We start from the raw sequence: 24493 nt of genomic DNA on the forward strand, positions 1-24493 counted from the left end.
TTCCATTTTTTAAAAATTACCGTCATCCTAATAAAAAAAAAATCATAGTCATTCTAGTAGTTATGAAGTGGTATTTCACTTTGGTTTTGTATTTCCCTAACGACTTACGATGTTAAGCATCTTGTCACGTGCTTGTTGGCCATTTGTCTTTGGAGAAATGTCTATTCAAGTCCTTTGCGCAAGTTTTACACAGACTACTTTTTAAATACAAAGGGAAAAAGGTACCTTTACCGTGGAGAGATGATTAAATGTAACATCACCAATAATGAAGCAAACTGACATCACATCTGATGCAGTTAGATGAACACAATATAATTTATATAGTATATCTGATCAAATTATTTAACTTGAATGTATTCATAGGAAAACAGACAAATCCAAAATGAGGGACTTTCTGCAAAACAATAGAACTGAAAAGTCAATGTTATGAAAGAAAAATACAAAACCAAGGATTATTTTAGACCAAAGGAGCTTGAAAAGACGTAACAACTAAATGCAATGGATGGCTCTTGATTATATCCTGGATTGGAAAAAATATCAGCTAAAAGGGATGTCTTTGGGTTATTTTAAAAAATTTGAATATGGCCTGAATATTACAGATAACTATATTGTATTAGTATTAAATTTTCTTGGAATGATAATGAAATTCTAATTATGTAGGAGAATATCTTTGTTCTTAGCAGATGTGTATTGAAATATTTAGGAGTAAAGGGTAACGACATCTGCAAAAAACTCAAATGATTCAGCAAAATAAAGCATGCATATACACACAGAAAGCAAATGTAGTGAAATGTTAAAAACTGGTGAATGTGGGTTAAAGTGATTGTTTATCATATTTTTCTCGTTACTATTCTGTAGGTTTGATGTTTTTAAAAATAAAAAGTTGAGCAAGTAAAAGCAAAATTCAAGCAGCGTTTCCTGTTCTGTTGGGTTTAACATTTTTGGAGTAAGACCAGCCACTTCGGTCAGTCAAGGATCCCGAACGAAGGAAGGAGTTAGTGGTCAGGATGTATATCTTCCAAAACAATGTAATTGTTTAAATAAACAAAGGGACACTGCAGTTATCGTTCTGTGACATTACCAATTTGATTCATATCTTTATTAGGCAGCCTGGTAAGGTGGGAAGAGTTTGGAGCCAGCCAGGCCTGAATTTGGATCCTGGCTGGTTAAATTGTTTAAGCTTTTTAGGACTCAGTTTCCTAATTGTAAGATGGAGAAAATAACTACTTAGTGTGATTGTTGTATTAAATTGTTATACACATGGTATTTACTGAACTGGCCTTCAGCTCGTGTGCAAAAGCTTCATCCTACTTTCGATGCTTTGCGCATCTTTTCCTTCAATAAACTAATGGAATCCAGTGGGGTAGGTAAAGGCGAGAGATAAAATGACTTCTCCAAGGTCGCACAGCTAATCAAGGACCCAGGCTTCCCAGCTTTTGGTCCTGTGCCCTTTCCACGCCCGCCACAGAGCAGGAAGCGGCGCTCATGGGGATGCAAGGATGTAGAGGAGCAAAGGGCGAGAAGAGGCCGCGGGAAGAGAGGTGGTGTGAGGCCCGCGGAGGCGCCGGCCACGGAAGGGCGCATGGAGCTGCGGGCGGCGCGACCGGCCGGGGTGCGGAGGGGAGAGGCTGTGGCTGGCACGGGAGGGTCGCGCGGGCCGGCAGAGGCGGGCGGCCTGGGCCAGCCGCAGGGGCGCAGGAGGCTGAGGCCCGGGCCGCAGGCTGGGGCGGGGGAGGCCGTGGGCGAGAGCGGGGGAGGCGGCGGTCACTTCTGGACAGGTGGACCAGGCGGGTGGTTGGGGGGTTCGCGACACGGGCGCGGCGCGGGGGTCCCGGCTCCCGGGGCCGGTGGGTGGGGGCGGGGCGGGGGCGGGGCCGGCCGGGGGCGGGTCTCGTAGGGTCCCCGCGGGAGCGGCGGCGGCGGCGGTGGCGGCGGCGGCGCAGGCGCGGTTCCCGCCTTCTCCCGGCCGGCGGAGCGAGTGGAGGTTGCAGCCAGGCTCGCCTCGGCTCCCGCGTCGCCGCCGCCGCCGCCGCGAAGCCCCCCGTCCCGCTTCCGCCGCTTCGGAATGAGCTCCCGGAAAGGTGAGCGGCCCAAGGCTGCCCGTCCTCCCCGCCACGCGGCCCCGCAGGCCGGCCGGCCCGCCCGACCGTTAATGTGTGTCTTCTCTTCCCCCAGTGCTGGCCATTCAGGCCCGAAAGCGGAGGCCGAAAAGAGAGAAACATCCGAAAAAGTGAGTCCACGCCGAGCTCGTCCGCGGGACCTCCCGCCCGCCCCGTCGGGGGCAGCCGGCGGCCGCGCCGGGGAAAGTTGCCTGGCGGGCGGGCCGGTCCCCCGAGACGCCGGCGCTCGGCTCCTGCGCGCCCCGCGGACGCCCGGGGGGAGGGGCGGGCGGGCGGGGGAGGGGCGCGCGCGGGCCCGCGGTCGGCCGGCAGAGCATCCCGGAGCCCGGACCCCGCGCCCCCCGGTCGCGAGTCGCCGCGGCCGTCGGGGAGGCGCGGGACGTGCGTCGATCCCTGCCTTGCGCGCCGAGCCGGCCGAGGGTCGCGGGCGCTTCCCTGGAGGGGCCCGGCGCTCGCTGCCGGCTCCGGCGCGGCTTCTGCCTGGGCAGCCGGGCCAAAGAGGCAGAAGAGCCGGTGGTGCGGCGAGCGTGTGCATCTCCTCCTCGTCCTCCTCCCCGGCCGCCGCCTCTCGGCCTTTCTGCTGAAAACCCGAGCTGGTTGTCAAGTGGCTCGCCTCGGGCGTGTTCCTGGCGCGAGTTCAGCTCCGGGACCCGTGCGTTTCGGCGCTCGGGTTTTCATTGGAAACTTTGTGCTCGGGTCGAGCGTGACTTTGGTGCGCTGCGGCTGCGCCAGGTCGCGGGCTGCTCTGGGCGGTGGGCGTGTGACACCGCGGGCGGGCGGCTGCTCATTGTGCCGGGGAATGGGTCCCTAGGCCGGTGGTGTTTAAAACGTGCCAGCGCCAGCCACCTCCAGCCTGGCCGCGCACCCGAGTTGGGGCGGCCGCTGCCCCAGAACCCGTTCCTGGAGAGCTGCTCAGAGACCGCAGAGCGCAGCCGCGGCTTCTCCTTTTCCTCCTCTCTCAATTTTTTTTGATCAACTAGCGTTCAGCATCGTTACCCCTTTCCTCTAGATTGGTTGCTTCGCTCTTCCTTTTGAGCAAGAAAGACTCTGTAGTATCTTTAGTACTATAGGGAATGACAGCCCAGGATCCTCTTTAATAAAAACATGAGGGGGTACCCCGCAGCACTCCTAGGCTTTTTTCCTTCGCGTTGACCTAGGTCCCTGCCTAGTAAATTTCATACCCATTGGTGGCATCTAGGAAATCTGGCTAAGTCATTTCCAATGTATCGTGACAGGATTTTGTTCACTTAAAACGGAACATAACTTGAAAGTATTCTTAGCGTTTCGCAAAATGTGGATTTCAACTTAAAAATACCTTTCTTTTAAAAAGAAACCATTATTACAATGTATATCGACAAAATAAAATTAAAAAAAAAATAAAAAAAAATAAAAAGAAACCATTAGAGCGAGGGAAAAGGACTTGTTAAGGACCTGAAGAACTAACTGGTGGGTAAAAATTGGATATTGTATTCTGAAGACGTTAAAACGGAATGGATATTTGGTAGTTTTAGATGCTTTAAAAAAATTAGTGCTAGCTTTCAAGTCAGTCCTTAAATTTGGGATTTCCTTTGGTGAACCACATATCCCGTTATGTTCAGAAACACAAAAAGGAATTGAAAAGGCATGACCCTGGTTTTGGGGATGGCTATGTGTGCATATGTATATACACACACACAAGGGTACTTCAGAAAGTTCTTGGAATAGTAGAATTAAAAGGTAATATGAATCTTTCCATGAACTTTTTGAAATACCCCTGTGCATATATGTGTCTATGTATGTGTGTGCACATGTAGAAAAACAGTTTTAATTAAGTCAGTTAGTATGTGTTTCATATTTTCATATTTCAGGATATGACTTTCTTAATGGCCAGGAGTCTTTTTTGTTGTGCTACAATTTGAATTTATGTGGTATGTTTATAAAGAATTAGTGAGTATTCACAATATTCAACTTTTACTCTCAGAGATTAATCTGCCAGTTTCTTTCACCATGCATTGTGTATATGTGATAAGATGAGGGAAAAACCACCAGCTAATCGTGAAATGAACTGGTTGGTCTGTAACGTAGTTAGCAAAAAGAAGCAACCAGTTCAATTACATAACTGATGGGGGCAATGCCATTTTTCAATTTATTCTTTGAATCAAGACATTCTTATTTAAAAGAAGTGCTTGATACAATATTTATTTATTCATGTATTCAACAAGTATTTGCACGCCTTTCTTAGGTGGTGATAGAACTTTGAACAAGACAGCATTGCTCCTCGTGAAGCTTACTTTCTGTGGAGGTTTGGGGAGAACCACAAAGAGGATAGGATAGAAAGAAAATTAAGATGGGGCACCTTATGTAATATTAATGATAGAGGACATTTGAACAATGTTCCAGTCACTCTGCTGATTGCTGTATGTGCATTTATATCTTTTGTCAACCTGTGAGGCAGGCACTGTTATTATCACCATTTTACAGATGAAGAAACAGGGACACACCATGAGTAAGTAACATGCCCAGGTATTAGGTTGAATCTAGGCAACCTGGACCAGAGTCTGCACTCAACTCTCTAAGGAAGTGACATTTGAGCAGAAGCTAGAATGAGGAGCAGATGGGAATGTAGTAAAGGCCCTGGGGAGGAATGGCTGGGAATGTTTGAGGAACCCAAAGGTCATGGTGGCTGGAGTGGTACAGAAAGGTTGATGAGAGGCAGGAGTCAGAGCCTCTCAGGTCCTTGTAGGCTACTGGAGGATTACATATGGGAGTGACAGGGTCTGATTCCTGTCATAAAAAGAGTATAGGCTCGTATGCAGAGAATAGGTTGTGGGTGGGGGGTGGGGAAGAATAGCAACTGGGAGCTGGCCTATAGGAGTATGTGGGAAATGAAGCAACTTGGTTCAGGGTGCAAGGAGTCACCCTAGAGAGAAGTGACAGAAGGGACTTCAGGAGACTGGTAATCTCGAGGTATTCCTCATTTTACAGACAGTTCTGGCAGAGGTTAAGGTCACACAGTTATCTTAGTTTGGACCAGAATTCAGGTCTCCTGTTGCCCATTGTTTTTGCTTTTTGATTAATTCTCCAGAGGAGGACAAGAAGCAATAGGTCTAATTTTAAACTATTAATATGATGACTGGCAAACTTGAGTTATGTGATTATGTGGGCCTGACTTGGTGTAATATAATTTACTTTTGTCATTACCTACTTATATATGCAAGCTGGCTCTTCATTAATTTTAGTTCAGTGACCTTTCATGAATTGAGCTAGTTCTTAGAGGCTACTTTTTTAATACACCAGAATTTGTAGTTGTCAGGAATAAGATTAAGATTTCTCTCCTTAGTTGAGTCAAAATTTTAATCTTGTTAGGTTGTTTCAGTGAGATTAGTTTGCAGATTATTAATTGTGCTACTTTGTTAGCAGTAGGCAGTAGGGGGAAGGACTGTAGTGACATTTAATTCTGAGTCTTATGAATTAACTAAATCATATAGCTTAGGATAGATTTTTGCCTTAGGTCATGTGTATATGTAGGTAAAAAAATTTTAAGGTCTCCTTTGCTTATTGATTTTTTTCCACATAACTTTTTTATTGAGACATAATTCACGTACCATAAAATTTAACTTTTAAAGTGTTCACTGGTTTTTTAGTCTATTCATGAAGTTGTGCAGCTATCACCATTTTTTAATTCCATAACATTTTCACCACCTGAAAAAGAAACCCCATATTTGTTTAGCAGTTACCTCTCCATTACTCTTACCCCCTGCCTTGGCAACCACTAATTTACTTTCTGTCTCTAGGGACTTGCCTATTCTGGATATTTGATATAAATGGAATCATACAGTATGTGGCCTTGTGTCAGGTTTCTTTCACTTAGCATAATGGTTTCAAGACTCATCCATGCATGTATTGTACTTCATTCCTTTATATTGCCAGATAATATTCCATTGTGTTGATATGTCATATTTTATTTATTCATTCATTCATTGTTGGGCGTTTGAGTTGTTTCTACTTTTTGGCTGTAAGTGTATTTTTTAACTTTTAAAAATTTTTGTTAAAACTTTTTATTTTGAAGTAACTTAAGACTCACAAGATGTTGCAAAAATGGTACAAAGTTCCTTGTGTACCTTTCATTCAGCTTCCTGCAGTGGTGGTATCTTACATAACCACAGAGCATTGTCAAAGCCAGGAAATTGACATTGGCACAATGTTATTAAGCCCAGAGAGACTTTTCTTGGATTTTACCCATTTTTACATGCACTCTGTGTGTGTGTGTGTGTGTGTGTGTGTGTGTGTGTGTGTGTGTGTGTAGTTCTGTCAGATTTAATCACTTGTGTAGATTAGTGTAATCATCACCACAGTCAGGATGCAGAACTGTTTCATCAGAGAAACTCCCTTTTGTTACCCTTTGATAGTCACATTCTTTCCTCAGTCCTCACAGCTGGCAAGCACTGGTCTGTCCTTCTTCACTATAATGTTGCCACTTTGAGAATGTTTTATAAATGAAATTATATAGTATGTAGCTTCTTTCACTCAACCTAATGCCCTTAAGATCCATCCATGTAGGGGCTGGCCAGTTGCTCAGTTTGTTAGAGCGTGGTGTTATAACACCAAGGTCAAGGGTTTGGATCCCCATACTGGTCAGCCGCCAAAGGAAGAAAGAAAAAAAGATTCACCCATGTTGTTGCCTGCATCAGTAGTTTATCCCTTTTTGTTGCTGAGTAGTATTCCATTGTATGGATAAAACAGTTTATCCATTCACCTGTTAAAGGGCATTTGGGTAGTTTCTACTTTTTGACTTTACAAGTAAAGCTACTAAACACTGTTGTGTAGGTTTTTGTGTGAATGTTAAATTTCTGTTTCTTTAGGAAAAATACACAGGAGTACAATTTCTGGAGGACTCCTGTTTGTATTTTGACTTTCTATCAAGTTAGCAACTAGGTCTTTTGGTGTGCTGTCTGTCCCTCTTTGTTTCTGTGTTCCTCTGCGTAGTATCTGTGATCTAAGTGTTGATGAGATTTTGCTGCATCCTTTGGCCTCTTGACTTTTCTCTTGGTAGGTGGATCCTGTAGGCTATTGCTTATCTGGGTTTTGTATGGTATGGGTTCTGACTGCATTAGAAAATGATAGGCATGAGAGTGATGACACCAGGTTAGTAAATCACAGGTGAGACAATTTTGGAATGCAGTGGTACAAGTTTATATTCTTATTAGGTAGGCCTCAACCCTTCCCTGTAGTATAAACTCAAGCTTACAGGCCCATGACTTTGGATTACCTCTCATGGATCACTTTTTTGTGACTTCTTGTTTTTTACACATTTGTTTATTCAACAAACATTTTTGCTTACCACCTATGCAGTTCAATACAGTAAACACATAGAAAGCAGATACATAGTGCTAGGCAGTGTGTCAGGTGCTAGGAAGATTAAGATAAAGCCCAGTACTAACTGGTAAGTAGGAGAGATTGCTTTGTAAACAGACCATTGTAGGACAGTGTGATGAGAACTGTAAGATTTAGGTACAGTGGTGCTTAGATTGGTAAAGGAAGTCTTCAGGAAGAGACTTTTTTTGGCTTTAACGTTATTATTTTAATTTTTTTTTAAATGATAAAAGTAATATGGTCATGATAGAAAATTCAAACAGTACAGAACAATTTAAAGAAGCAAGCATCAGTTGTAGCTCCACCAATTATTTTGGTTTATTATCATTTTATCTGTGTATATATTTGTTTTTTAAAAATCGAGTTATATAGCATATAAGGAAAGTTTGTGGGAAGATTTGTACTATCATTCAATTTTCTTATTCCACAAAGTTTTCGAGTATTAATATATGTCATATTTTATTTATTCATTCATTCATTGTTGGGCATTTGGGTTGTTTCTACTTTTTGGCTGTAAGTCTATTTGTTAACTTTTAAAAATTTTTATTAAAATTTTTATTTTGAAGTAACTTAAGACTCAAAAGATGTTGCAAAAATAGTACAAAGTTCCTTGTGTACCTTTCATTCAGCTTCCCTTGTATGTATGTATATATATATATGCATGTATGTAAAGTGCATTAATCTTAAATGTACAGTTTGATGATTTTTTACATTTATTCATACCTCTATAACGAGCATCCATATCAAGATAGAGAACCCTTCCAACACCCCATAAGTTTTCTCATGCTTCTCCCGTCTATACCCTGCCACCCAGAGGTAATCACTTTTCTGATATCTATTATTATTGATTAGTTTTGTCTATTCTTGAACTTCATATAAATGAAATTATATAGAATAAATATACTCTTGTGTCTGGCTTTTTTCACTCAACATAGTATTTGTGAGATTTGTCCATGTCGTTGTATGTACCAGTAGTACCATTAGTATATTCTTTGTTATTGCTCTGTAGTGTTCCAGTGAATAAATATGGCACACTTTATTTATCCTTCTGTTGATGGCTCCCGCACCCCCCTAATTTTTGGTCATCATGAATAAAGCAACTGTAAACATTCTATACATGTCCTTTTGTGGACATTTGTACTCATTTCTCCTGGGATACACTCTAGCAGTATAATTCATGGGTCATAGAATAGGTGCACTTACTGTTAATTGTAATTGCAAAACAGTTTTTTTCCAGCTTTATTATGAAATAGTTTTGATTGAACTACTTTACACTTCCACCAGTAATGTATGATGGTTTCAGTTGCTTCACATCTTTGCCTAAACTTGTAGTGTCATTCTTTTTAATTTCAGTTATTCTGAGTGTATGTTGATACCTCATTTTGGTTTTAATTTTCTTGAGTGATGATGTTGGACATATTTTCATGTTTATTGGTAATTTGAGTTTCCTATTTTGTGAAGTAATTGTTTAAGTGTTTTGGTTCCCCCCACCCTTTTTAAATATTGGGTTGTCTTTTTCTTTTTTTAGAATGATGACCATTATGGGAATCTTTACCCTTGACTTGGTGTTGTCAGCACCAGGCTCTCCCAAGTGAGTGAACCAGCCATCCCTATATAGAGACCCAAACCCGTGGCCTTGGTGTTATCAGCACCGCACTCTCCCAAGTAAGCCATGGACTGGACTCCTGGGTTGTCTTTTTCTTATAGAAATTCTTTGTAGATTTTTTTTTTTTTTGGTGGTTGGCTAGTACAGGAACCTGGACCTTGATGTTATCAGCACCATGCTCTAACCTAACTGAGCTAACTGGCCAGCCAGAAATTTTTTGTAGATTTTTGGATGGTTCTTTGTTAGATATAGGTATTGTTGTGGATACCTTTCTGAATACATTATGAGTATCATTTTGTAGCCTAAAAAGAAACTGGAAGTCAGATGGCACTCTAAACTGGATCTTGAAGAGCTCATAAGAATTTGCCATGTAAAATAAAAGGGATCAGGGCGAGGGCCACCCCAGGAGGAAGAAGCAGTGCGCTTGGTATTAACATGTGGAGGTGTGGAATGGCGTGCTGTGGTCCTGGAATGTCAAGCAGGTCAGTAAGTCATGGTAACCAATGACTGAGGCTCTGAGGAAGTCAGACAAGGGACTAGGGAGCTGTTAAGAGGCACAGAATGAGATTTTTAGAAAAATTCCTCTAGCTACTATAGGGAGAATGGCTTAGAGGCCAGGAGCTCCACTGGATTAAGGGAGTAGAATTCACTGGACTTAATGCCCAGTTTAATGTGAGAGGAGAGTGGGAGGGGTCTAGGATGAATCCCAGGTTTTTGAATTAGCCAAATTTGTGGATAGTGTTGCCATTCCTCACAATAGGGAGTGCGGAGCATGTTTGGGAAGTTAATGGTGACTTTGGCCAGGCTGTTAGAGGTCTCTGTGTGACTTCTGGTTAGAGGTATTTGGTCAGTGCTTGTAGCTGGAGTACTGGGAAGAGCTCTGGTTAGGAGATATATATTGGGAGTTGTCATGTATAGCTAGCTGATGGTGGCAGCTGTCTCAGGTTGGTGATTGCGAACAAAAGGCCACATGTGGAGTTGGTAAAGGAGGAGCCAGAGAGATGAGAGAACCAGGAGAAAGTTGGTTCACAGAACCAAGGCAATAAAGCCTTTCAAGAAGAGAATGATCAACAGTTCCAGAGTCTGCAAAAAAAATTCAAGTGAGATGAACCCTAATCTTGGCCTTTTGATTCTGGCAGTTAGAAACTCATTAGAGACCACAGCTAGAGCATTCTCAGCATAGGACTTTAAGACAAAAGCAACTTTGCAGCAGTAATTGAATAGGAAGAGCAGAGTCTTTTTTAAGATTACTTTTTAAATAAGCTTTTTTTTTTTTAACCTCAGTGTAAAGGAGAAAAAGTAGAGAGGGAGTGTTTCTTAAAAAGTGTTTATTTTTTTATTTAAAAAAAGTGTGGATGGCAAGGAGCCAGTAAAAGAGGTTAAAAATATAGGCGAGAAGGGGTATTGGGAGCAAAGGTGCTGAGTTGGCAGGAAGCAATGCCATCAGAGCAAGGTGACTCCTTCCTCTGAGATGAGGAAGGCTGTAGGTTAAATGTTTTTACATACCTTTGTTGTGCTTATCCAGACCTTGCTGGAATTTTGTATAATACATGATATGAACACGATATTTCTTTTGGAAAATAAGAAAGCTCCAATTGGGAAACATTGGACCCCAAGGGTTGTGGACCTGGGGTAAGTGTTCAGTAAACTGTCTTTGTGGTTGTTACATTTTTGTTGCTTTATTTTTTTCTAAATAGTTTATCCTCTTGTCCCAGTTCTATTACATTTCCACTCATACTTGAACATTTTCCTGCTCTAGTTACACTTTGACTTAATTGCTGTGGTTTTGAATACGTATTAGTTTTTGGTAGAGCAAAGGCTCACTTCCATAGACACTTCGTTAACTTTTGTTTTCTGCAACTTTTTCAGTTACTCTTGCATATTAATATTCTCAAGTCCCTCTCCCTCTCCAAGCTTTTTTTTTTTTTCATTTGATTTTGGATAATGTTGAATTTGTAGATTAGGGAGATCAGATGAGTCTTGAATTGGAAACACATTTTTAAAAAATCACTTTTTTTCTGGTTTAATAATATTATGTATCATATCTGGAAATTAGAGAAATATATAAGGGAGAAAAAACAAATGATTCATATTCTCACCACCCAGCAAGATATGCATAGATAGGACATTGTTAATATTCTGATACATTTCCTTCTGGTGTTTTTTTCCTATCCCTGTGTTTTTATTATTTACTTTGTCATCTCTTATCATTTTGTATGCTGCTTTCTTTATTTTACATTTTGTTATAAACATTTTTCATGTCCTTAAAAACTTTTCATAACCAATTATTAGTGGCTGTAACATTCTAATTTACTTAATTATTTAATTGGCTTAAACATTTCCCTCTTGCTAGACAAGTGTTGTTTCCAGTTTTCTGGCATTATAATGCTTCAGGGAATATCTTTATCTGCATTTTAGATTTTATTAGATTAGGTGGAGTCCTGCAAATGGAAATATTGGGCCAAAGACAGCAAACCTTTTTAGGGCTCCCAAATTTTGGAAAAGCCCTTTTAAAGAAGAATCAACAGAACTAGAACTGGCTAATTATGGGACATGAAGAGGGAAAGCAACAAAAAATGACAAAATTAAAGTTTGTTTGACTTAGAATGTTATGGTTAATGAAAAATAAAGTTGGGAAAAATTATTTGGAGGTGAGGAAGAGACTTGGTTTTAGGCACACTGAGTTTGAAGTAACAGTTACCCAAAAGGAAGAATGTTATAGGAAGCTGGTATGCAGGTGGGAAGCTGGGACTTCAAATACACATTTAAGAACAATTAGGGGCCGGCCCGTGGCTCACTCGGGAGAGTGTGGTGTTGAGAACACCAAGGCCCCGGGTTCGGATCCCATATAGGGATGGCTGGTTAGCTCGCTGGCTGAGCGTGGTGCTGACAACACCAAGTCAAGGGTTAAGATCCCCTTACCGGTCATCTTTTAAAAAAAAAGAACAATTAGGACAGCAAGATCAGCTTACTACAGGCAAGAGGGTGGGGAGAAACTTGGAGAATGTCTGATAGGGTAAAATAAAGGAAAGGAAGCTAATGAAGGTTAGTTTAAGGAGGATAAACTAGTGGGGCAGAGAAGCCTAAGTAGAATGAGATTTGAGAAAAGTTCATTAAGTTTATTAATTTAGTTTATCATCTATGGCCTTCAGATTTCATTAGTATTAGTATTTTTTCTTTTTTTTTTTTTTTTAAATCTTGACAGTTTATAAAGAATTTCCTATCATTTCATTATCTAGTTTAGGCAGATAGTATTATCTATGTTGGAGACTAAGGATTAGAGGAATTTTTGTCTTGCTCTGTTTGTATTAGAGGTCTGATGGGACCCCAGAATTTTTAATATCAAATCTTATGTACTGTTCTCAAAGGAAAAAAAATGTCATTACCTGCAGTTGCCAGACTTTTAAGCTTATAGCCTTCCTTAATTCCAGGATCATAACCACCAGCCAAGGGTGAAGGTAGAGTGGCTTTATCTAGTCTCCTGGTGGCATTTGAGTAAATCGTGTGAATAGTTATTGACCAGAGAGTTTTCTCTGTCTTTCCTTTGTTTTGGTGAGGGTGTTTAATTGTGTTGTATATATCTTCAAGGGAACATTTCAGATTGAGTTTGTGTTGTAAGGTATCTTATGTACCTCAGTAAAAGGCAGTCCTGATTTTATGTCTCCTGATTGTACATGAAAAGATCATGATTTTATAACAACTCGAATACGGAAACTTTATGGATATAGATGAAATAGTCAGATGTCTACTTGTGATATTTAATTTCTTAAGTTAGTTAATATATTTAAATTCACAAGTAAATTTTTACATGATTTAGAAATACCACTTTTTCCACCCTTGTTTCACAAAGCACTTTTATTCAGACATTTCTTATTTGTAACATCCTGACTATTGTTAGAAATGCTTTCTGAGTCAGTTAAATGACTTTCCAGAGCACATATTTTTTTAACAACTTGATTTTTCAGAACAGTAAATTTATTGGAAAGCTGTGAATACAGAAAGAGCATGTGACATTTAGTTCGGTCTAAACTGTTAGAGGTACAGCACCTCTTGAACCCATATATAATACTGATACTAGATATTTTATTTTATTTTTATTTTTTTTTGACTGGTAAGGGGATCGCAACCTTTAGCACAGCGGCTCAGCCAGCGAGCGCACTGATCATCCCTATACAGGATCCGAACCCACGGCCTTGGCCCTACCAGCGCCGCACTCTCCCGAGTGAGCCACGGGGCCGGCCCAACACTGAATATTTTATATATTTTATATTTTTGCCGACTACCTGTTTGCAAAACAGTGGGACACTTTTGTTTCATCCATTCTATGTAATAATTACATTTGTTACTATTACAATTTAATGACTAACTTGCTTTTTAAAGTGATTTTTTTTTTAGAAAGGGCTTGTGTTAGCATTGATGAGGTATACCTTTGGGGAATAATTCCAAAAATGTGTTAAATTTACTTGTCTCTTCCTAAATTGATTTTATTGGGTTGATGTCTCTAAGCCTCCCAGGTTAGTATTGATTAAGGTGATTTCAGACTTCCTCAGTTCTTTCAGCTTTCAATTCTTTGCCAGTCAGTGGGGACTGCACTAAGCCATGTTCTTCTGGAAAGGATCTTTCTCTTTCAGGTTACATGGGACACACTTTCTTCCCATCTCCCATCAAGCCAGCATTACCATAATTAGAATTGTTCATTTCCCCTTGTCACCCTATCTTTTTAAATAAAATCTTACATTGTATTCTATAATATATAAAGTGGAAGAAGTGGTTCCACTCTGGGAGAACCGGCAGGTGAGAGCTTGGTGCTAGCTGCCTGGCCTTCCTTTCACCCACTGCAGTGCTCCCTGTAGCAGTTTCTTGGAACACAAGTTTAAAATTCACTGCCTTAAACCGCTCCGTGTTTCCATTGAAGAAGTGAAGGCCTGAGGGAGTGAGGTTCTTTAGTGAAGGTCACTTATGTATTTAGCTGATAGTGCTGGTTTTAGAGTCTTGGATTCTGATTCAGTGGTTTTTGAAATTACCATTATTCTGCAGAAAGACAAGCTGTTTCAGGGATTGATACAGAAGATAAAATTTCTAGCCCTCAGAGATTATTGCAAGAACCTTATTTTTTTAACTTTTCCCTTTTCTGGGAGGGAAAAAAAGTAAAAATGTATTCTTTCTCCAAATGAAGACTACTCTTAACATATCACATGGATTGGTAGTATTTTATCATGTGCGTATGTGGTAGGAGTGGGATAGAAGTTGATTTATGTAGAAAATCTTAGTATACGGGAAGATTTAAAAAAAGGTGTAGCCATGTTTTCTATTTTAGCCTTAAAATCTTAATTTTTTTTGTTTTGTTTTTTAGCAGCTATGAGGCTACATCTTTAAATATCCTGTATATAGTGAACAGTACCCTATAGGCACGACCAGTAATAGTAGAAATGATCTCTTTCTCTTGGCTCTGTTGATACCTTCCACCTGCAGTGTCTTTGTCAGCACCGCACTCTACCGAGTGAGCCACGGGCTGGCCCTCAGTGTCTTTGTGATCAGATAAATTTACCTTTTAGAGGATCCTAAGCTTTTTATCTTTACTCTTCAAGTGTTAAACCCTCATTACTGAAATGTATACAGTCATCCCTCAGTATATCCATGGGGGATTGTTTCCAGGACCTTGTGTGGATACCAAAGTCTGCCAGTGTTCAAGTGCCTTATATAGAATGGCATATTATAAGGGGTCCTCAAAAAGTTCATGGAAAGATTCGTATTATCTTTTGCTTTTGCTTTTTTTTTGCTGCTGGCTGGTACTGGGATCTGAACCCATGACCTTGGGGTTATAAGGCACTGTGCTCTAACCAACTGAGCTAACCAGACAGCCCAGATTCATGTTATCTTTTAATTTCATTTTTCCGTGATATTTTTGAAGTACCCTCAAATTTGCACATAACCTATGCACATCCTCTTGTATACTTTATATCATCTCTAGATTACTTATAAAACCTAATACAATGTAAACAACTATGTAAATAGTTGTTATACTGTATTGTTTTTTGTTTGTATTTTTTTGTTATTGTATTGTAACTTCTTTCCCTTGAATATTTTTGATCCATGAAAAGGATATGGGACTGACTGTATTTACATAGCATTTGAATTTTATTAGGTATTATAAGTAATCTAGAGATGATTTAAAGTATATGTGTAGATGTGTGTGTAAATTGCATGCAAATACTACACCATTCTATATAAGGAACTTGAGCATCCGCAGATTTTGGTGTCTGTGAGAGATCCTGGAACCAATGCCTTGCAGACACTGAGGGATGACTGTAGTTGTACTATTTTTTATTATTGTATTATTATTTATTTATATCTTTTGGAATACTTTTGATCCACGGTTGATTGAATCTGTGGATGCAGAAATCACAGATACGGAGGGCCAACTGTATACTTCCCTTGTATAGACAAAGGCTATCTCATTTCCCCAATTTACCAGAGAAGATGTGATAGTTTCCCATGTCCCCAAAGTCTGGTTTATCTTTGAGTATTCTTTGCTAAAGGCTGACATTACTGTCAGAGGCAGCTGACCAGGTTCAAGTTTTGATGTCATCATTTTTCATAGTGGTGTTAGGTAAGTTGTTTAGTTTTTGTAAGTCTCAGTTTCTTCATCCTGAAATAGAGCTCATAAAACCTACCTCTGAGTAAAGGAGATATCTAAGGACTAAATGAGATAATACTTGCCTTTGTGTGGCACGTTATAAACACTCAGTAAGTGGCAGCTATTATTATTTTTATGGTGTTTCAGTTGTATTTTAGGAATTTTTAGAATAGGAAAAAAGGAAAGCTATGGAATTACAACAATTTTCTTAAGCATCTAAATATGTATATGTCTTTATTTTGGCCAGCTTGAATCTTTATTTTTATCAATAATAACTCCTGTAATTTATTTATAAGAGATATGTTATCTAAGCATAGGTCCTCAAAGTGAATTAGAGCAACACAGTTACATCAGATCTGAAAATCATGAACAGATACTATTCATAGCAGGTGATATCTGTCTAGGTCTATTATTTCGAACTAGAATAAGCGGGTGGAGAGGAGACTAAGACGTGATGAAAGGAATGGATGATTCCAGCAGTAGTTTTTTAAATTTTTGTTTTTTAAATCATGTTTAGGCAAAAAGTTCAAGAGGGAAGTAAAATTTTAGTTTCTTTCTACATTGGTATCTCATGTTTTATGAAATAAATGTATTTTGGGCAAGATTGAAAAATTACTTTTTGTAAGGGGAATTGTTTCCTGTTAGTTGACATTAAAAAAAATAAGTGATGTTGTCCCATGAAAAGATTTCTTAATAGACTGAGTTGTGAATCTAGGCTAATAAAGAATTAGGATGGATACACATAAGGCCTGTACCATAGTAATGGTGTTTAGGGTAGGGATATGGATTGGCAGCACTATGGTCTCAGGGTCTTTCCTTTCTCATACTTTGCCTCTATCATATTTTCCCCATGACCAAAGAAATATCTGTTAAGGTAGAGATCCTTTCTCTATCTAATCTGGCTGGCTTGAGGGTCAGAACCCTTGACCCTGGTATTATAACACCGTACTCTAACCAACTGAGCTAACTGGCCAACTGAGATCCTTAAGTTTTTAACCTAAGGTTTTAAAAATTTTGGAAATGAGTCTTATTCCTTCTTCTGGGTGTTAAATTGATCTGATATAGATGCAATCTTGCATTTCTCTGTGAAGAAGCAAATACAGGTTGAACATGCCTTAATTTTTGAGCTGAGTATATATGACATGAAACTATATGAAACTGGTTTTTTTTTTCATCTGAAATGTCAAATACCAAATTTCATGTGGTTCATCCTAGTACAAATAATAGCTAATATAGCAATTAACATTTATTAAGCATTGTCTTAGTGTGTTTCTGTGTTGCTATGACAGAAATACCTGAGACTGGGTAACTTATAAAGAACAGGGGTTTATTTGGCTCACGATTCTGGGACAGCTGCATCTGGTGCAGGCCTTAGGCTGCTTCTTTCTACTCATGGCGGAAAGCGGCATGCAGCCAATGGGTACAAGCAGATCACATGACAAGAGGAAGCAAGAGAGTGAGAGAGCGAGAGAGAGAGAGAGAGAGAGAGAGAGAGAGAGAGAAAGAAAGAGAGGAGGTGCCAGGGTCTTTTAAAGAACCAGCTCTTGTGGGAACTACTAGAACAAGAACTCACTCACTACCCCTCTCCCCCCACCCAGGGAGAGCATTAATCCATTCATGACGGATCCACACCCATGACCCAAACAGCTCCCAAGACTGCCACACTGGGGATCATTTCCACATGAGTTTTGGGGGGACTATATGTCCAAACTGTATCAAGCATTTACTCTGTGTCAAGTAGATGCCTAATATAAATTTATCATGTTTAATTCTCATGACTTTAAATTGGGCTTTTAAAAATTTTTTCAGCTGTCCTGAATCCATTTATCCTACCAGAAATGGGCCTCAATTTTTGTATGGGTATTATCTCTTATTACTTTAGGTTCACATTCTTTGGGTCCTATCTCCTTTCCCCTCACACTCTGGAATAGAGTGTGGCCCGTTTTAGTTGGTGCTTTCCACTTGTTGGCCGCAGTCAGAGTCCACCTAGGGCTCGTCCCAGGGCTTCCTTGTGAGGATCTGGAGGAAGTTTTTGCTTTCTGTTATTGACTAGAATGGAGAGGATATGAGATGGAGTTATGGAAGTCATTTCATCATCAGGCAGAGTTAGGAAATAAGCAGAGAACAGAGCAAATTCTGGAAATGAGCAGAGAATAAGAGGTGGAGAGAAACTCAGTCCTGAGGATGATGTTTAAACCCTGACTCTGGCTGTGTCTGAAGCAGGGGCTACCTGCTGACTTTCAGTTATTCATTTAAGCCAGGTTGAGTTGGACTTTCTATTATTGAAAACTTTAAGAGCAGCATTGTTTGTAATAGCCAGGTAGAATCAACTCAAATGTCCATCAGTTGATGAATAGGTAAAAAAACATAGTATATCCATAAATGGAAAATTACTCAGCAATAAAAAGAATGAGTGCTGCTATATTCTACAGCATGTATGTATCTTGAAAACATTGTGCTAAATGAAAGAAGTCAGTCATGAAAGACCATATGTCATATGATTCTATTTGTACAAAATGTCGAGAAGAGGGAAATCTATAGAGACAGAAGGTAAATTAGTGGTTGTCTAGGGCTGGTGGGAAGAGGGAAATAGGAAGGGACTGTTGATGGCTACGTGTTTCTTTTTGGGGTGATGAAAAATATTCTAAAATTGATTGTGGAGCTTCTGGTCAAGATGGTGGAATAGACGGGTCCCCAGCGTCACTCTCTCCCATAAATCAACCAATTTACAACTATGAAAAAGCAACGATAGCCAAGCAGGGGCCGCTAAAGCTCAGGGGAAGAGAAGGAGAGACCTACAGAGTGCATGAAGGTGGGAGAAGCCACGATGAGATAAAGAAAAAAACACATTGACCATTTTGTGCCACGGATGCTTTAAGGCTGGAGCTGCTGAGTGCATGAAGCAAGAGCCAGCAGAAGCCACAGCTGTGTCCTTCCAATGAAGTTGCATGGAGGTGGCAGGGGAGAAGAGAGCAGGCCAGCAGTACCATCAACAGGGTTCCTGTGGACCCACATAGGATTGAGGAGCCACAACAACTGAAAAAAAGGAGCCATTCAGAGGCTGGTGAGTCATCGTAAGGGACTGGAGCACCGTCTGTCCCATGGGAAGTGTTTGGAGCACGGTCGGTGGGGGAGATGGGCCCAACTAGGGAAACACTGGGACACAGCGAGGACAGGTGATCTGCCCCCCAATCAGTGCAGGACCACTCAGTGAAGACTGGTCAGGAATATAGATTTGCAAGGGGTGCAGTTTGATGAAAAGACTCAGGCCCAGATCAGAGTTTCTATACAACCCAGGTGCACCAGATTTTACCAGATCCAGAAGTACCTATAAAGTCAACCATTAAAACTTGAGCTGCACAAAAAGCCTTCTCTAGGGAATCAGCAGCAAAACATCAATTTAGCTCAACCACAGAGTTCAACTATTGGTCCCCGCAGGAAGTTCCCCCATTTTATAAGTAAGCAAAGGGCAACAAATTAGTTCCAGTGCAGAGTTTAAGTGGTGGGAACAGCAAATAATCCAACACAGAACTGAAAGAAAAAACAAAGTTCCCACAACCAGCGACAAAGTTTGATAACTAGTGAAGGTCTCATTTCACCAAAGAACACTTGTAACATCTAGAAGGACTGGAAGTCCCCTGGGCTACCAAGCCAGAAAGGAGGGAGGGCTGGGGGCCTCAGCCATGCCGCCTGACACCTGCAACCAGTCCTGAGGATGGGGGCTAAGGGCCTTGGCCACACACCCCTGACAAATGCAACCACTCCAGTGATGACCACCGAGCCGCTGCAGGAAATGCACTGGGCTCTCCCTAGCTGGGGCAGTGGGGGGCCAAGGGCCTCATCCATGCCCCCTGACCCCCTGCATGAACAACCAGTCCAGCGACAACCACCGAGCTGCCGCAGGAGGCTCCCTGTGCTCTCCCGAGTCATGGGGGGGGGGGGCAGGGTCTCCGCCACGTGTGCCCCCTGCCCACCCCCCCCACTGCCACTCACCTGGCCCAGTGATGACCAGCAAGCCTCAGCAAGAAGGACCCTGGATTCCTGAGCTGGGGTGGTGGGGGGCGAGGGCTATTGCCACACCCCCTTGACATCTGCACTCAGCCTGGCAATAACCAAGCTACCGCTGGAAGCCCCCAGTCTCCCCCGTGGGAATGTGGGGGGTGCCACAGGCCTCAATCCCGTCCTTCCTCCTTCCTCCTCCTTCCATCCCATTTCTTTCTCCTTTCCCCCTCCCTCTTCCCCCCAACTGCTCTACAACAACATCATAGAATGTAAAAAATAATATTAGTAAAATAAAAAAATTTGTGATGAGTGAAAACTCTGTGAGTGTACTAAAAGTTATTAAGTTGTATACTTTAAATGGGTAAATTGTATGACTTGTGAATTATATCTGACTAAAGCTGTTTTAACACTATTATTCTCATTTTACAGATGAGGTACTGAGGCACAGAAATGTTAAGCAGTAAGCCCGTTGTTGAGAGATGGTAGGTCGTAGAGCTGGGATTCAAAACTCCCAAGTCCAAACTACACCTGTGCTGTACTGCCTTTTTCAAAGATAAATAAGAGTCATCCATATGGAATGTTGGAGTTGGGAGTTCCTTAGCAATTATTTAATCTAACCCCTTTATTTTACTGATGAGAAAATTGAACTCAGATAATGCAGTGTCTTAGTCAAGATTGCCCAGCTGTACCCTTAGAAACCAGAGCTTTGTTAAACATTTTTTGACTAGGTAAAAACTATTTGGCTCAGTAGGTTAGAGCATGATGGTATACAAACTATTTGGTTTTTAATTTTTTTAAAAAGATGACTGGTAAGGGGATCTTAAACCTTGACTTGGTGTTGTCAGCACGCTCTCCCAAGTGAGCGAACCGGCCATCCCTATGTAGGGATGTATTATAGATACATCTTTGGAGATAATTGTAAATAATTTAATACGTGTCAGCTTTGTTTTCAATTCTCTTTAGAAAAAATTATATCAGGTTCGTTTCAGAGCTAGTTTTCTGAAAAATACATATTCATTTTTTATTGTGGTAAAAAATGTAATACAGACTATACCATCTTAACAGTTAAGTATACTGTATTGTACTGTTAACTATATGCTTTTTTTCAGGCAACATTTCTAGAACTTTTTCATCTTGTAAAACAAACTCTGTACCCACTGAACAACTCTTTTCTGTCCTCCCCTAAGCTCTGGTAATCACATTCTTTCTGTTTCTGAGTTTTACTGATTTGGACACCTTGTATAAGTGGAATAAACATGAAGTATTTGGCTTTTTGTGACTTGGCTATTTCATTTAGCATAATTTCTTAAAGTTTATTCATCTTGTAGCATGCAACAGGATGTCTTCTTTTTTTAAGGCTGAATAATATTCCATGGTAGTTACACATACTCATTTAAAAGCTGGTCTGTTTCATAGCTAAGCAACAGGTAATTTTATATTGTAATTTTATAGTTCTGGGACAATGTGCAGTTCTTTTCTTCCCCATGTAGACTTTAGTAAGTCCTTGATTTTCAGGGACTCAGAAAACTTGTCTCCACAAATGCTTGGTGCCATTTTAATTCCACAGCCAACAAAGTGCCTTAAAAAAGAAGCAGCAAAGACTTGAAGCTCCATTAGTACCTAGAGTTGTGGTGCAGAGGGAGCGAGCATACCTAGGGTTGTGGCATGGGATGGGGGAGGGGGAGGGGGGAGAGGGAGGTTGAGGATTAATTGGGTGGGGGACATGGGAAATAATTGCGGTTTGTGATAATGAGCGTGCTGATAGTATAGATCTGGCCATAACATCTTGGGCACAAGTGGTGATGGTCGCTTTGTACCCCATGAATATGCATAACCAAAAAAACCCCCCCAAAAACCAAAAAAACCCTAGAGTTGTGAAAAGGAATCTGGCTTTTGGGTTTTTTCTGACAGTACTGGAGAGTTACAGTTTATTGACTTTCACACAACGTTTATTTGAGTGCTTTCTATGTGTCAGGCACCAGGCAAAGCTGACAAGGAGGAGCAGTTTTCTGCTGAAAGAGAGTTGTGTGATAACCAGAGTCGGGGTGCAGAATTCTTCACTTTTCAGGACAAGGAAATATTGTAGTTGAGAATATTGAAGGTGCAATTTAGAGTGGTTTGACACTAACAAGGAGGTCGAAGTAGTTATTGATGATGAAATACTCATTTCCTCAATGGAAGGGAAAGACTTTAAAACCTTGGTGAAAGCATTCGCTGATTATTTTGCTGTATGAGTCAACCTAGGAAGAAGTTTTTCCAGCTAATATAGTAAGTACTTCTGTAGAAAGACTGTCATATGGTACATCCCTAGGAGGTAGGTGGTAAACATTTTGCACTTTTCTTTTAAAGAAAGAAGTTAAGTTTCATTTTTATGTTTAGTTAGTGGAGACAGGGAAGTGTATAACATTTTAAACCAGTGCTACCCAATAGAACTTTCTGAGATGATAGAAATATTCTACATCTGTGCTGTCCAGTATGGTTGCTGTGAGCAAGCTGTTGAGCACTTGAAGTATGACTAGTGTGACTGAGTATCTGAGTGTTAATTTTAGTTAATTTAAGTTTAGGGCTGGCCGGTTACCTCATTTGGTTAGAGCACAGTGTTATAACACTAAGGTCAAAGGTTCGGATCCCCAAACTGGCCAGCCGCCAAAAAAAAAAAAAAAAAGTAAATAAATAAATAGTCACATGTGGCTAGTGGCTATTATACTGGATATGGCAGATATAGAACATAGACACAAGAGGTCACAAACCATGTCTGTTTTGGACACTCAATTCTTGCCCAATTTTGTTTTCCAAATGCATTGACTTCATCATTCATAAAATAAATGTTTATGAATTAGTAAATGAATGAATTTGAGAAAAATTTTCATCTTTCAAAAGATAAGGTGTATCAGCTATCTTTCATCTTATTCCCTATCATAACTTGTAATTGTCACTCAATATAATGTGTTTTCTTTATAATACAGTATTTTCTCATTTCTTGCAGTATACTTAATCATATTCATTTCTTTAGTCTGGTCTTGTGCATTTCTTTAAAATGTAAGAATGAGTTTAGGATATCTCATCAAACTCAAAAGCTACTGTTCACTTTTTAGTTAGGTTTTGAATCTGTGGGAGAGAAATTGGGACTGAGAAATGAGATTCATTATAATGGACTTCCTTGATATTTGACATCAGTGTAACAGTTGTCATTGTTCTTTGCTCCATTTACGTAACTACTTACAATCCCCCTTTCCTTCAGTGTTTCAAATCACAGACTAGATAGGCAAGTTTTTTTTTTTTTTTTTTTTTTTTTGAGCACGAATGTGGGTGAAACTGAATGGGTTTAAATCAAAAGAATGCTTAATTGTTCATTTCTCAGAGGCCAGCCATCACACAGTTGGGCTTAGCAGAAAGAGTTGCAAATAAAGTCAATTGTGCTTTGGAAATATGGAATAATGGAAGGGTTGTACAGTCAAACCTTTAAGTTAGGGTGTAGAGCAGGGTTCTGCAAACTGTGGCTTGTTAGCCAAATATAGCCTGTCACCTGTGTTAGTATGGGCTGCAAGGTAAGATAGTTTTTACATTTTTAAATGATTGAAAAAATTCAAAAAAGAATATTTTGTGACATGAAAACTTTTTTAAATTAAAGTTTCAGTATCATACAGTTTTTTTGAAGCACACTCATTTTGTTTGCATATTGTCTGTGTGCTTTTGTGCTACAATGGCAGAGTTGTGTAGTTGCAACAGAGACCATATTGCTCACAAAACCTAAAATGTTTACTATCTGGCTCATTGAAGAAAACATTTGCCAACCTCTGGTTAGAATGCTAGTGAAAAATAGAATAATAAGACATTGAAAACTAAGAGGTATAGGTTTGTGAAAAATGGGGACTGTAACATTTGATAAACTTACTTAATTGAATAGGGTATTGAAACACAAAGTGCTAAAGTGAAAGTGCAGTCATAATGTGTCAGAAAATGTGTGTAAGAAGTTAAAGGGTTATGAGTAAGGGCTCTTTCCTCAGGGACCCTGAGTTCTGGAAGAGGACCTGATCACTGAACACACAAATTTCTACAGATTTTTCTGGCTCTCACCCTTTCCCATTTTGGAGACTCCATTACTGCAAAAATAATGTGTTCCTTCTAATAATGACAAGTTTTGCATGCATTTAAAATTCAGGGCATTCAAGACCTTCTTGTAGGCTTCTATCCAGCGTTCTTAACCATCCCTACAGACTTCTATTTATTAACTTGTTAACATATCCTACTCTGAGGACCCCCTGAGAGCAGGTTTGGGCTTAGAGAAATTTTTTTTCAGGCCCGTAGCACTTTTTTTTAATGTCATTTGTATTTGGGCTCTGTTTGTGTATTCTTTTCCCATTCTGTACTTTTATATATTCCATTTCATTGTCCCTCCTCCCCCTTCCTTATTTATTTGAATCTTGTCTGCTTTTCCACATCCAGGTCAAATACATGGTTGGGGTATGTGGGCTGCATGGGAGGAAAATGACAAAAGTAGAGAGAGGGCCTGACTTTCCCGGAAGAGAAGAGCAGTATGTGTAAAGAGGAAGCAAGCAGGATCAAGACGGTTCTGCAAGTAGTTTGGTATGTCTAGAATTTAATGTCTTTATGGGAGTCTTAGAAGATGAGACCACGGGGCTAGACAAAGGTCATATTATGAAAGACCCTCTCATACCAGTAGACCTTCAAATCTCAGTGTAAGATTCATCTAGGCTAAAAATTCTTTGGCCCCAGCCCCACAGATTCTGAGCCCCAACTGTAAGGAATCTAGGG

At 40.4% G+C, this 24493-nt stretch overlaps 1 protein-coding gene across 2 annotated transcripts in view; it reads left to right on the plus strand.

Moving 5' to 3' along the window:
- Positions 1-1485: 1485 nt before the first annotated feature.
- SRPK2 (SRSF protein kinase 2) overlaps positions 1486-24493 on the plus strand; it is a 248378-nt gene continuing 225370 nt past the window's right edge. The window contains exons 1-2 of one of the 2 annotated variants that reach the window (XM_063098771.1): positions 1486-1612; positions 2176-2230. In XM_063098771.1, coding sequence (XP_062954841.1) covers positions 1486-1612; positions 2176-2230 — 182 coding nt within the window. Of the gene's footprint in view, positions 1613-1977; positions 2082-2175; positions 2231-24493 lie in introns of those variants that run through there. The other variant, XM_063098772.1, reaches the window with a different exon arrangement.

Source organism: Cynocephalus volans, chromosome 6 (assembly GCF_027409185.1).
Source record: "Cynocephalus volans isolate mCynVol1 chromosome 6, mCynVol1.pri, whole genome shotgun sequence".
Classification (NCBI taxonomy): Eukaryota; Metazoa; Chordata; class Mammalia; order Dermoptera; family Cynocephalidae; genus Cynocephalus; species Cynocephalus volans.